At 31.8% G+C, this 12,291-nt stretch overlaps 2 protein-coding genes across 6 annotated transcripts; both read left to right on the top strand.

Annotated features, from left to right (window-relative positions):
* The first annotated feature begins 621 nt into the window (after window positions 1-621).
* Window positions 622-5,652, top strand: LOC113850556 (seed linoleate 9S-lipoxygenase-like). 3 transcript variants are annotated; one of them, XM_027481129.1, is made up of 10 exons: window positions 622-797; window positions 843-923; window positions 1,996-2,285; window positions 2,538-2,772; window positions 3,116-3,436; window positions 3,529-3,614; window positions 3,750-3,857; window positions 4,076-4,383; window positions 4,474-4,737; window positions 4,859-5,652. In XM_027481129.1, exons 1-10 carry the CDS (start codon window positions 689-691, stop codon window positions 5,610-5,612), a joined length of 2,556 nt encoding a protein of 851 aa, XP_027336930.1. In that variant the 5' UTR covers window positions 622-688; the 3' UTR covers window positions 5,613-5,652. The 3 variants fall into 3 exon arrangements, with proteins under 3 accessions (XP_027336930.1, XP_027336929.1, XP_027336928.1); XM_027481128.1 differs by having other exon boundaries at window positions 622-803; XM_027481127.1 differs by having other exon boundaries at window positions 622-923.
* A 1,179-nt stretch (window positions 5,653-6,831) lies between these two features.
* Window positions 6,832-11,577, top strand: LOC113850555 (seed linoleate 9S-lipoxygenase-like). 3 transcript variants are annotated; one of them, XM_027481125.1, is made up of 10 exons: window positions 6,833-6,973; window positions 7,019-7,107; window positions 7,947-8,236; window positions 8,537-8,777; window positions 9,059-9,379; window positions 9,473-9,558; window positions 9,696-9,803; window positions 9,983-10,290; window positions 10,387-10,650; window positions 10,772-11,577. In XM_027481125.1, the coding sequence occupies exons 1-10, from the start codon at window positions 6,873-6,875 to the stop codon at window positions 11,526-11,528; spliced, it is 2,565 nt and encodes an 854-aa protein (XP_027336926.1). In that variant the 5' UTR covers window positions 6,833-6,872; the 3' UTR covers window positions 11,529-11,577. The 3 variants fall into 3 exon arrangements, with proteins under 3 accessions (XP_027336925.1, XP_027336926.1, XP_027336927.1); XM_027481126.1 differs by having other exon boundaries at window positions 6,858-6,966; window positions 7,033-7,107; XM_027481124.1 differs by having other exon boundaries at window positions 6,832-7,107.
* The last annotated feature ends 714 nt before the right edge of the window (window positions 11,578-12,291 follow it).

The raw sequence follows: 12,291 nt of genomic DNA, 5'->3' as shown, positions 1-12,291 counted from the left end.
AATTAAGATAAGGTTTGAACAAAGAAAGGAAAGCTTTCGTCTAACTAATATTAACATGAAAAATTATATTATTTTTCTTATGCTCTTAAACCAAGAAGAATGTACACGCATGTATAATCATGTATAAAATAGTTAAATCACTCTATAAGTCTGAATAATTTTATTAAATTTCGAAATCAATTTCTACAATTTTAAATTTTTAACTCAGGTCTTATAATTTTTGCATTAAAATCAGTTCTTACTAATTAAAGCGTAACATAATTAATCTTTCTGATTATTTGAAACAGACAAGAGGATAATATGATTTAATTGCCTTTCAAAGTTATATATTTTACCCAAATTACAATCATGCTACATCTAATTTTTCTTACACACATATTATTAAATGTCAAAAGTATTTAAAGCAAACATTGTTTTTAATACGTAAATATCAAAGTTTATCATATAAAAACAAAAGGCAAAAAAAACATGTAAAGAAACAAAGGAATCAATTTAATATTCACGTGTTGCATATGGACTAAGTAGCTCATAATAAAAAAATTAGCCATTGGAACATAAGATAAAGCCTCGTTTATGGTTCTTCTTGATCTCACTGGCTATAAATAGCTATAATTGGCTTCATCAAAACTCACAAGCTAAGCTACAATCTTAAATCTCTTTCATTTAATTGGCAAAAGAAGAAGCAAAGATGCTTCCAATCTTTGGCAATAAGAGCCAGAAAATAAAGGGCACAGTGGTTTTGATGCCCAAAAATGTTTTGGACTTCAACGCCGTCGTTTCAGTTGGGAGTGGCGGTGTTGCTGGCGCCGTTGGTGGTTTTCTTGACACCGCCACAAGCATAGTTGGCGGTGCTATTGACGCTGCTACTTCCTTCTTAGGTCGCAGCGTCTCCATGCAGTTGATCAGTGCTACCAAAACTGATTGTTTGTTCTCTCTTCCCTTTCTTCAATTCCTTTCTCACACATAACATCAACACAGTAGTGTCTTATGGATTTCAAACCTTAGTAATGGAAGGACTAGTTGCTTATCTTCACTTTGCTGTTTATGTAAAATGATTTGAGGAATAACATACTTTTTAATATTTTTTAATTATTGATTAATTTTTTTTAAAATTGTAAAAGAACAAAAGAGTGAGTTACATATCTATATTTTTATAATTTTTGATAAATTTTAATCAATATCTAAAAATATATTACAAAAATTGTGTAGTCAACATTTTGCAAATAATTTTACATAAATAACACAATTAAGTGTTTTTTTCAATATTTAAAATAAAATTTTGTAACAGTCGTAAACATTTTTACATAAGTTTTACTTTCGTATACCTGTATTAGTATTTTTTGTTTTTCTTTTAAAAAAAATGTCCTACAATTATATGTCGCATCATATTATTTAGGTTTTTTTAGAATTTAATTAAAATATAGTGAAAGTACGAAAAAGTTTAACTTTTATTTAATTATGTAACCTCACATAAAAGAAAATTATTTTTATAATAATTAATTTAAAAGTTATATTCTATATATCTTCTAATTAGTTAACATTATAAAAATTTTATATCAACAATAAATTAAAATTAAACTCACACCTATTTTTTTTTTATCTTTGACTATATACATATATACTTCATGAATATATAACAATTATTGTCCTTTCTATACACGCTCAAACTTTTCAAAATGTACTCTCTTTTTTTAATGAAAATATTATATATTTTTTTTAAAATTCCATCTGAATATATGAGCACCTATTCAATATTATAACTCAATTACCCTAGTTTAAAATAATTATATATGTATACAGGTGGGTGATGTAGCTTACTTTTTTTATTTCAAGAACATCGCACTACATAGTTTATAAATTAAACGACAGCTAGACACTTGAAGTATACAAATTAAAATATTGATGCAAGTGTCACTATTATTTAAAGATTATTGTTCCATCACAAAGTAATCTTTTTAATCCTCTTTCTTATTTTTAATTGAATGGTTGTTGTAGCAAATGGAGATGGGAAAGTTGGAAGCGAAGCGTATTTGGATAAACATCTTCCAACGTTACCAACGTTGGGAGCAAGACAGGATGCATTCAGTGTTTATTTTGAATGGAATGCTGATTTTGGAATTCCAGGAGCATTTTACATTAAGAATTTTATGACCGATGAGTTCTTCCTCGTCAGTGTCACTCTTGAAGACATTCCAAACCATGGAACCATTCACTTTCTCTGTAAATCATGGATTTACAACTTTAATCGTTACCACAAAAAGGGCCGCATCTTCTTCGACAATAACGTAAGCTAACCCCCCTAACACGTAGTTTTACAATTTTAATTAACCAAAATTATTAGCCCCCCCTTTTTCTTCAATTATGATCACAGTCACTTTTGAAATTTAGGTGTCACTTTTTTGTAATTGACATTTATTTTTGAACTACCTATATACATAAAACATAAAGAATAATAGAGATAAGAATAATGATACATGATGCTACATGTGACATCTATTTTTAATGATTCAGATTACAATATTTTGTAAATATTGCAGACATATCTTCCAACTGCAACACCATCTCCTTTAGTAAAGTATAGAGAAGAAGAGTTAAAAAATCTAAGAGGAGATGGGACTGGAGAGCGTCAGATATATGACAGGATCTATGATTATGATGTGTATAATGATTTGGGCGATCCAGATCATGGTAATGCTCGCCCAGTCCTTGGAGGGTCTAGCACTCATCCTTACCCTCGCAGGGTTAGAACTGGTAGAAAACCCACAAAGACAGGTTAGTGTTTTAGTTTTAAAATTTTATACATTAAATTATTTTATTTGTTATGGATAATTAATAATGATATATCTAGTTTGAATGTAGTTTTGTTCCACAATTGCATTGAGAACATGTGATTGAGTTGGTAAAGTTTTGTTAAGCACTAAGCAGGGATTAAAACTTGAAAGGCACAAATAAATTTGTGAATGAAGTTGTGGAATTTTTGCAATATGATTGACAAATATGGATTATTATTTTTGGGGCTACGTTTAATGAATTTAGCATTTTTTGGCCACCCAATTTACGTTTCGATTGTCTTTTTTCATACTTATTTTACTAATATATATTTGATTAATTACAGATCCTAACAGTGAGCAACTGGGCGAGATTTATGTTCCAAGAGATGAAAATTTTGGTCACTTGAAGTCATCAGATTTTCTCACCTATGGAATAAAATCTTTATCTCAGGACGTCATACCTATGTTCCAATCTGCGATTTTTGACTTAAGTGTCACAAAGAGTGAGTTTGATAGCTTCGATGATGTGCATCAACTCTATGAAGGTGGAATCAAGCTGCCAACAAATATAATTAGCCAAATTAGCCCCTTACCAGTCCTCAGTGAAATCTTCCGCACTGATGGTGAAAGTGTCCTTAAATTTCCACCACCCCATGTAACCAGAGGTTGATTTACACTTTAATCAAATAATTTAAATGTTATGACTTTTTTAATTAATTAACCCAATTTGACGTTTTTATTTTATCATTTTGAGCAGTTAGCAAGTCTGCTTGGATGACTGATGATGAATTTGCTAGGGAGATGGTTGCTGGGGTAAATCCTTGTGTAATTCGCCGTCTTCAAGTAAGTCCAAATATTTTATCATTATGATGCCTTATTGCTGAATTTTATGTTAGTTTTAAACTGTTAACAGCCTAACAATGGGTCACTATCAGAATATGTATCATCTTTCTTCATATTCTTTGTTAATAATGGCAGGAGTTTCCCCCACGAAGCACTCTAGATCCCACACTCTACGGTGATCAAACAAGCACAATAACAAAAGAACAGTTGGAGATTAATATGGGTGGGGTCACGGTGGATCAGGTAATCATATAAACGTTTAACTATAAGATATGCTAAAAGTCTAGCTAGCGTTGATAATCTTCACCAACATTTTTTTTTTAATAATAAGGAAAATACTAAATAAAATTGAATACTTTCTTTACTTGGATTATAAGTTTATAACTATTCTAGAGAGGCATACTGTTTGTGATTCAAAGCTATTAATCAAAGTGATTGAAATTAAATTTTTTGGGTAACAGGCAATTGGTAGCTTGAGATTATTCATATTAGATTACCAAGATGCATTCATGCCATTTTTGACCAAGATCAATAGCTTACCTTCTGCAAAGGCTTATGCCACAAGAACAATCTTGTTATTGAAAGATGATGGGACTTTGAAACCACTTGCTATCGAATTAAGTAAGCCACATCCAAATGGAGTTCAATTTGGTGCTGAGAGTAAAGTGGTGTTGCCTGCTATCGAAGGTGTTGAAAGTACAATTTGGCTATTAGCTAAGGCTCATGTTATAGTAAATGACTCTGGCTATCATCAGCTCATAAGCCATTGGTAAGAACTCATCTAGCAACATTTATTAACATGTTTAGTCAGTAATGAATGAAATTATTATTAATCTTTATTTTCCTCTTTGGGTCACAGGTTAAATACTCATGCAGTAATGGAGCCATTTGTCATAGCAACCAATAGGAATCTCAGTGTAGTTCACCCAATTTATAAGCTTCTACTTCCTCACTATCGTGACACCATAAATATCAATGGACTCGCTAGGCAATCACTGATTAATGCAGGTGGCATTATAGAGCAATCATTTTTGCCTGGACCATACTCTATTGAGATGTCTTCAGCTGTTTACAAGAATTGGGTTTTCACTGACCAAGCATTACCCGCTGATCTCATCAAGAGGTAATCTTTATTAAACACAACGTCACTATAAAAATAATTAAATACAATATTTAATTATTGTATTAAGAGACTTAAAAAACAATATTCTAATTGTCAACAACAATTTCTTTGATTGATTTAGAGGACTGGCAGTTGAGGATCCCACTGCCCCACATGGCCTTCGTCTTGTAATTGAAGACTACCCTTATGCTGTTGATGGACTAGAAATATGGGATGCTATTAAGACATGGGTCGAAGAATATGTCTCCTTGTATTACCCTTCAGATGTAGCAGTTCAACAGGATAAGGAGCTGCAAGCTTGGTGGAAAGAAGCTGTAGAAAAGGGTCATGCAGACTTGAAAGATAAGCCATGGTGGCCTAGGATGCAAACTCTTGAAGACCTTATTCATTCCTGTTCTATAATTATATGGACTGGTTCAGCTCTCCATGCAGCTGTTAATTTTGGACAATATCCATATGGAGGTTTAATCTTGAACCGTCCAACTATGAGCAGAAGATTTATCCCAGAACCAGGAACTAAAGAATATGATGAGATGGTGAAGAGTTCTCAAAAGGCTTATCTTAGAACAATCACACCAAAGTACCAAACCCTTATTGACATTTCAGTGATAGAGATATTGTCAAGGCATGCTTCTGATGAGGTATACCTTGGGCAGAGGGACACAGATTTTTGGACATCTGATTCAAAGGCAATCGAAGCCTTTGAAAAGTTTGGAACTAAGCTGACAGAAATAGAGGGGAAAATCACAGGAAGGAACAATGATCCAAGTTTGAGAAATCGTTTTGGACCAATTCAGTTGCCTTACACATTGCTCTATCGTTCTAGTGAGGAAGGAATGACTTTTAAAGGAATTCCCAACAGTATCTCTATCTAAAAGGAATGTTTGGTTTCCTTTTTTATTTTACTTTCCAATAACAGATGTTAGATTGCACGCCGTATAAATTAAAAGAACAGATGATGCAGGTCTACGTGTAAGTATTCTCCATGTATCTTTACTCCTGTATTTGGATGCTCTCAATTTGGATATAATAAATGCATGTTTGAAAATAGTACAAAATGTGTGTTTTAAAGTGAAAATTATAACTTAAAAGTGTTAACAATGTGTGTTTTAGCATGAAAATTATAACTTCAGTGTTAAAATGGATTTACTTTTTATAGAAATCAAACCACGTTATAAAAGTGTTTTTATTATTATTTGAATGCTATCAATTTAATAGACGCTATTTTAATTATTTTTTTTTTAAGTTACACTGGGGGGTAAAATTGAAAGAGGTAGAATCACCCCGTTTTGGTAAAATAAAAATAAAAAAGTCCAAACTTCAATAAAGTGTGACTCAGTGGATCGAGGAGTTTCGTCAATTCAATTAGATTGGTGTATTTTCTTTCGTTTTTTAATTGAATTTGGTGAAAAGCAAACCATCCATGTCTAAATTATATACTAAAAGGTGACGAGCTTTGCATCTTTAAACTGTTAAGATCACGTAGATTCGAGTTACAAATATAAAAAATGTGCTAAAACATTTAAAGAAAAATTTGTCACTTATAATGATTTTATTTGGTTTAAACAAAACTACTTTTTATAAAAATATATATAATTAAAAGATTATATTATTTTTAATATATATATTTAAGCATAAATAACTTCTTTAAAATTATATAATTTATTATTAATTATATTAAATACTATATTTTAAAATTAAACTAACATCGATGCTGTTAAGAATTACATACGAACAATTAGTTTTATATGGTTTCTTCACATTAAAATAATTGAAGTATAACATAATTAATCTTTCTATTTCTTTAAAACAGAAAAAGAGGATAATATGATTTAATAAAACGAACATCGTCTGTAAATGTAAAGATTATTGAAGTTGAATACATAAAAACAAAAGCAAAATATGTGTAAAAGAAAGAAAAAGGAATCCATTTTGATAATGGGTTGAAATCATTTCACGTGTTGCATATGGTGTTGGTGGCCCATAAAAGTATTAGGCATTGAAAAGAGGACACAGGCTCGTTTATGGTTCTCCAGGGTCTATAAATAGCTTACTTGGCTTCATCAAAACTCACAAGTAACAAGCTAAGCTACAATCTCCTGAATCTCATTCATTAGGCAAAAGAAACTGAAAAGATGCTTCCGATCTTTGGCAATAAGGGTCAGAAGATAAAGGGGACAGTGGTGTTGATGCCCAAAAATGTTTTGGACTTCAACGCCATCACTTCAATTGGGAAAGGGGGTATTGTTGGCACTGTTGGTGGTATCTTTGGCACCGCCACAAGCGTAGTTGGCGGTGCCATTGACGCTGCTACTGCCTTCTTAGGAAGCAGCGTTTCCATAAAGTTGATCAGTGCTACCAAAACTGATTGTTTGTTCTCTCTCTCTATCTCTCCCTCTCTCTCTCTCTCTTTCTCTCTCTCTCTCTCTCTCTCTCTCTTTTCATATATGTTCCATCAACACACGACTGTATAATTGAATATCCATTTCAAATCTTAATGACGGAAGAAGTTGCTTGTCTTGACTACCGTTTACATAAAATGACTTTACATAAATATCTCAATTAAGTTTTTTGTTTAGATATTTTCTTATCACTTAGAAAATTGAAATACAGTATCAAAAACTTATCCTGAAAGTTTTAATTTTTGTATACCTGTGAAGTATTTTATTTTTCTTCAAATTTTTGTGGCTACATCATGTCATCTGCATAATTTTTAGAATTTAATTAAAATCTATTAAAAGTATAAAAATCCGTAAACTATTATTTAATAATGTAATATCACATAAATAACAATCGTTAATTTTTATGATAATGAATAAAAATTACATTTACTGTAAATTTTAATTAATTAATTAATAATATGAAAATTTTACATCAATAATAAATTAAAGTTAAACTCAAATATTTTTTTTTTCATCTTTTACTACGTATATTTATGTCCCAACTCTTCAAAATTATAAGCACTTTTTCTAAATGCCCGCTTAATAGATAAGTACTTGTTAAATATTATTACTCATACCTTAGTTTAAAATAATCACATGCAAACAAGTGGCTGACGTAACTTACTTTTTTTATTATTATTTCAAGGACAGCTATGCACTTGTACTTTATAAATTAAAATATTCATGAAAGCTCACATTTTAAAGATTATTGTTCCATCACAGACTCGTCATTTTAATCCTCTTCTTTTATTTGTGGGATTTTTGCAGCAAACGGAAATGGGAAAGTTGGAAAAGAAGCGTATTTGAATAAACACCTTCCGACGTTACCAACGTTGGGAGCAAGACAAGATGCATTCAGTGTTCATTTTGAATGGAATGCTGATTTTGGAATTCCAGGAGCATTTTACATTAATAATTATATGACTGATGAGTTCTTCCTCGTTAGTGTCACTCTTGAGGACATTCCAAACCATGGAACCATTCACTTTGTTTGTAACTCATGGGTTTACAACTTTAAAAGTTACAACAAAAAGGAGCGTATTTTCTTCGACCATAACGTAAGCCAAGCCCCTTGCTTGTAGTTTTACAATTTTAATTAACAAAAACTAGCCCCTTTTTTATTCAACTATGATCCCAATTATTTTAAGTTCTCATGAGAAAGTATAAATATCAGAAATGGTCTTCCTATCACTAATTATGGATGCATTTATGAATCACCTTTGTAATTGATATGTATCTTAAAATAAGTATATATAGAAAAGATAAAAGATAAAAAATTAAATATAATGATATATGATGTTACGTGTGGCATCCATTTTTATAATGATTGAAATTACAAAATTTTATAAATATTGCAGACATATATTCCAAGTGCAACACCATCTCCTCTAGTAAAGTACAGGGAAGAAGAGTTGCAAAATTTAAGAGGAGATGGAAAAGGGGTGCGCCAACCATATGATAGGATCTATGATTATGATGTGTATAATGATTTGGGCAATCCAGATAGTGGTGAAAAGTATGCTCGTCCAATCCTTGGAGGGTCTAGCACTCATCCTTACCCTCGCAGGGTTAGAACTGGTAGAAAACCCACAAGGAAAGGTTAGGCTTTTATTTTTTAATTTTATACATTCAATTATTCTTTTAGTTATATATAATTAACCGTGATATATCTAGTTTTAATGTAGTCCTGAACCATAGTTGTATTAAGAACATGTAGCATGTAATTATTTTGGTAGTGTTTTGTTCAGCACAAAGCAGAGGTCAAAATGTGAAAAAAAGGCACTTGCAGTTTTATTTTAAATGAAGTTGTGGAATTTTATACATTCAATTTGATTGTTTGCTGATATTTATTTGACTGTTATATGTTTGATTAATTACAGATCCTAACAGTGAGCAACCGGGGGAGGTTTATGTTCCAAGAGATGAAAATTTTGGTCACTTGAAGTCATCAGATTTTCTGACATATGGAATAAAATCTTTATCTCAGAACGTCTTGCCAGCGTTACAATCCGTGATTTTTGACTTAAATTTCACACCAAATGAGTTTGATAGCTTCGATGAAGTGCGTAGCCTCTATGAAGGTGGAATTAAGCTGCCAACAAATATACTTAGCCAAATTAGTCCCATACCAGCCCTCTCCGAATTGTTCCGCAGCGATGGTGAAAATGTCCTTCAATTTCCACCACCCCATGTAATCCAAGGTTCATATATACCTTAATCAAATAACTTAAAAGTTTTGTTGGCATTTGTTAATTCAATTATCCAATTTCACAATTTTATTTTATTTTGAGCAGTTAGCAAGTCTGCTTGGATGACTGATGATGAATTTGCTAGGGAGATGATTGCTGGGGTTAACCCTTGTGTGATTCGCCGTCTTCAAGTAAGTCCAAATGTCTTATCATTAAGATGCCTAATTGGTGAATTTTGATGTTAGTGTTAAATTGTTTTATGGCCTAACAATGAGTCACTATCAGAATATTCGTCATGTTTCCTCATGTTATCCTTTAATAATGGCAGGAGTTCCCCCCACAAAGCACTCTAGATCCCACACTCTACGGTGATCAAACTAGCACAATAACAAAAGAACAATTGGAGATTAACATGGGTGGGGTCACAGTGGATCAGGTAATCATATAAATGTTTCACTGTAAATATACTAAATAAAAGTTAAAACTTTCAATATTTTTAAAATATTAAAAAAAAAAATATTTTCTATACTTGAATTAGAACTATTCTATAGAGACATATTGTTTGTGATTCAAAGCCATTAAACAAAGTGATTGAAATTAAATTTTGGGTAACAGGCAATCGGGAGTCTCAGATTATTCATATTAGATTACCAAGATGCATTCATGCCATTTTTGACCAAGATCAATAGCTTACCTTCTGCAAAGGCTTATGCCACAAGAACAATCTTGTTTTTGAAAGATGATGGGACTTTGAAACCACTTGCTATCGAATTAAGTAAGCCACATCCAAATGGAGTTCAATTTGGTGCTGAGAGTAAAGTGGTGTTGCCTGCTAACGAAGGTGTTGAAAGTACAATTTGGCTATTAGCTAAGGCTCATGTTATAGTAAATGACTCTGGCTATCATCAGCTCATGAGCCATTGGTAAGAACTCTTCTAGCAACATTTATTTACATGTTTAGTCTATATAATGAATGAAATTATAATTAATCTCTTTTTTTTTCCATGATTGGGTCACAGGTTAAATACTCATGCAGTAATGGAGCCATTTGTCATAGCAACCAATAGGAATCTCAGTGTAGTTCACCCAATTTATAAGCTTCTACTTCCTCACTATCGTGACACCATAAATATCAATGGACTCGCTAGGCAATCACTGATTAATGCAGGTGGCATTATAGAGCAATCATTTTTGCCTGGACCATACTCTATTGAGATGTCTTCAGCTGTTTACAAGAATTGGGTTTTCACTGACCAAGCATTACCCGCTGATCTCATCAAGAGGTAATCTTTTATTAAACACACGTCACTATAAAAATAATTAAATACAATATTTAATTATTGTATTAAGAGACTTAAAAAACAATATTCTAATTGTCAACAACAATTTCTTTGATTGATTTAGAGGACTGGCAGTTGAGGATCCCACTGCCCCACATGGCCTTCGTCTTGTAATTGAAGACTACCCTTATGCTGTTGATGGACTAGAAATATGGGATGCTATTAAGACATGGGTCAAAGAATATGTCTCCTTGTATTACCCTTCAGATGTAGCAGTTCAACAGGATACGGAACTGCAAGCTTGGTGGAAAGAAGCTGTAGAAAAGGGTCATGCAGACTTGAAAGATAAGCCATGGTGGCCTAGGATGCAAACGCTTGAAGACCTTATTCGTTCCTGTTCTATAATTATATGGACTGGTTCAGCTCTCCATGCAGCTGTTAATTTTGGACAATATCCTTATGGAGGTTATATCCTGAACCGTCCAACTATTAGCAGAAGATTTATCCCAGAACCAGGAACTAAAGAATATGATGAGATGGTGAAGAGTCCTCAAAAAGCTTATCTGAGAACAATCACACCAAAGTACCAAACCCTTGTTGACCTCTCAGTGATAGAGATATTGTCAAGGCATGCTTCTGATGAGATTTACCTTGGAGAGAGGGAAAATCCAGATTTTTGGACATCTGATTCAAGGGCAAAAGAAGCCTTTAAAAGGTTTGGTAGCAAGCTCTCAGAAATTGAGGGGAAAATCACAGGAAGGAACAATGATTCAAGTCTGAGAAACCGATATGGGCCAATTAAGTTGCCATACACATTGCTCCATCGTTCTAGTAATGAAGGGTTGACTTTCAAAGGAATTCCCAATAGTATTTCTATCTAGAAGGAGTGTGTGGTTTGCTTATCTATTGCATTTTCCAATAACAGATGATGCATGATTATGTGTAATTATGGTTGTATTTCTGCACTACTACTCTGTTTTGATGCTTTCAGTTTCCATGTAATAAGAATGTTTTCATTGTCACTTGGTATTTGGTTCATGTTATTTTTACTAGCAGTAATGCAGAAGCATTTGATTTTTTTTTTTTATTGACATTATTAGGGTGTGTGTTAACTAAATCTTTTGTCAATCTATTTCTTACTAATTATCTTTTATTCAGCAAAAGAATCCTTACCAATAATAAAAGGTTTTCCCCTTTAATTATTCTTTATGATTTTTTAATTTTCATATGAGAATTAATCATTTTAATGAAGTGTTTTATAATTTTTATTTATCTTTAATAAATAAAATTGATAAAATTTTAAAAATAGATTTTTTATATTATTGAATAATATGAAATAATTATGTTAGAGTAAAAAAATATAATTTTGTTCAATTTCAATTATTGGATCCTGCATCTAATCAAGGTAATTTCTTATTTGATTAGAATTTTATTTTTCTCTTTTCAATATAACCATATTTAATTTTTAACACGAGAATTATATTCAATTAAAATTAACAGAGATGAAAGGAAAAAACTATGAGTTACACTTAATATCTTTGACAGACCTAGACCTCCAACTTCTTCTCTTTTTTTTGCGCTATTATGGACCTTCAAATTTAATTGTTTGCATATCTAAATGAATATAATTCTTTGTTTATAAGT

This window comes from Abrus precatorius, unplaced genomic scaffold (genome assembly GCF_003935025.1).
Source record: "Abrus precatorius isolate BTA unplaced genomic scaffold, Abrus_2018 Scaffold9, whole genome shotgun sequence".
NCBI classification, from domain to species: Eukaryota; Viridiplantae; Streptophyta; class Magnoliopsida; order Fabales; family Fabaceae; genus Abrus; species Abrus precatorius.
Note: the sequence above shows the minus strand (reverse complement) of the source record. Positions and strands in the feature narration are given on the sequence as shown.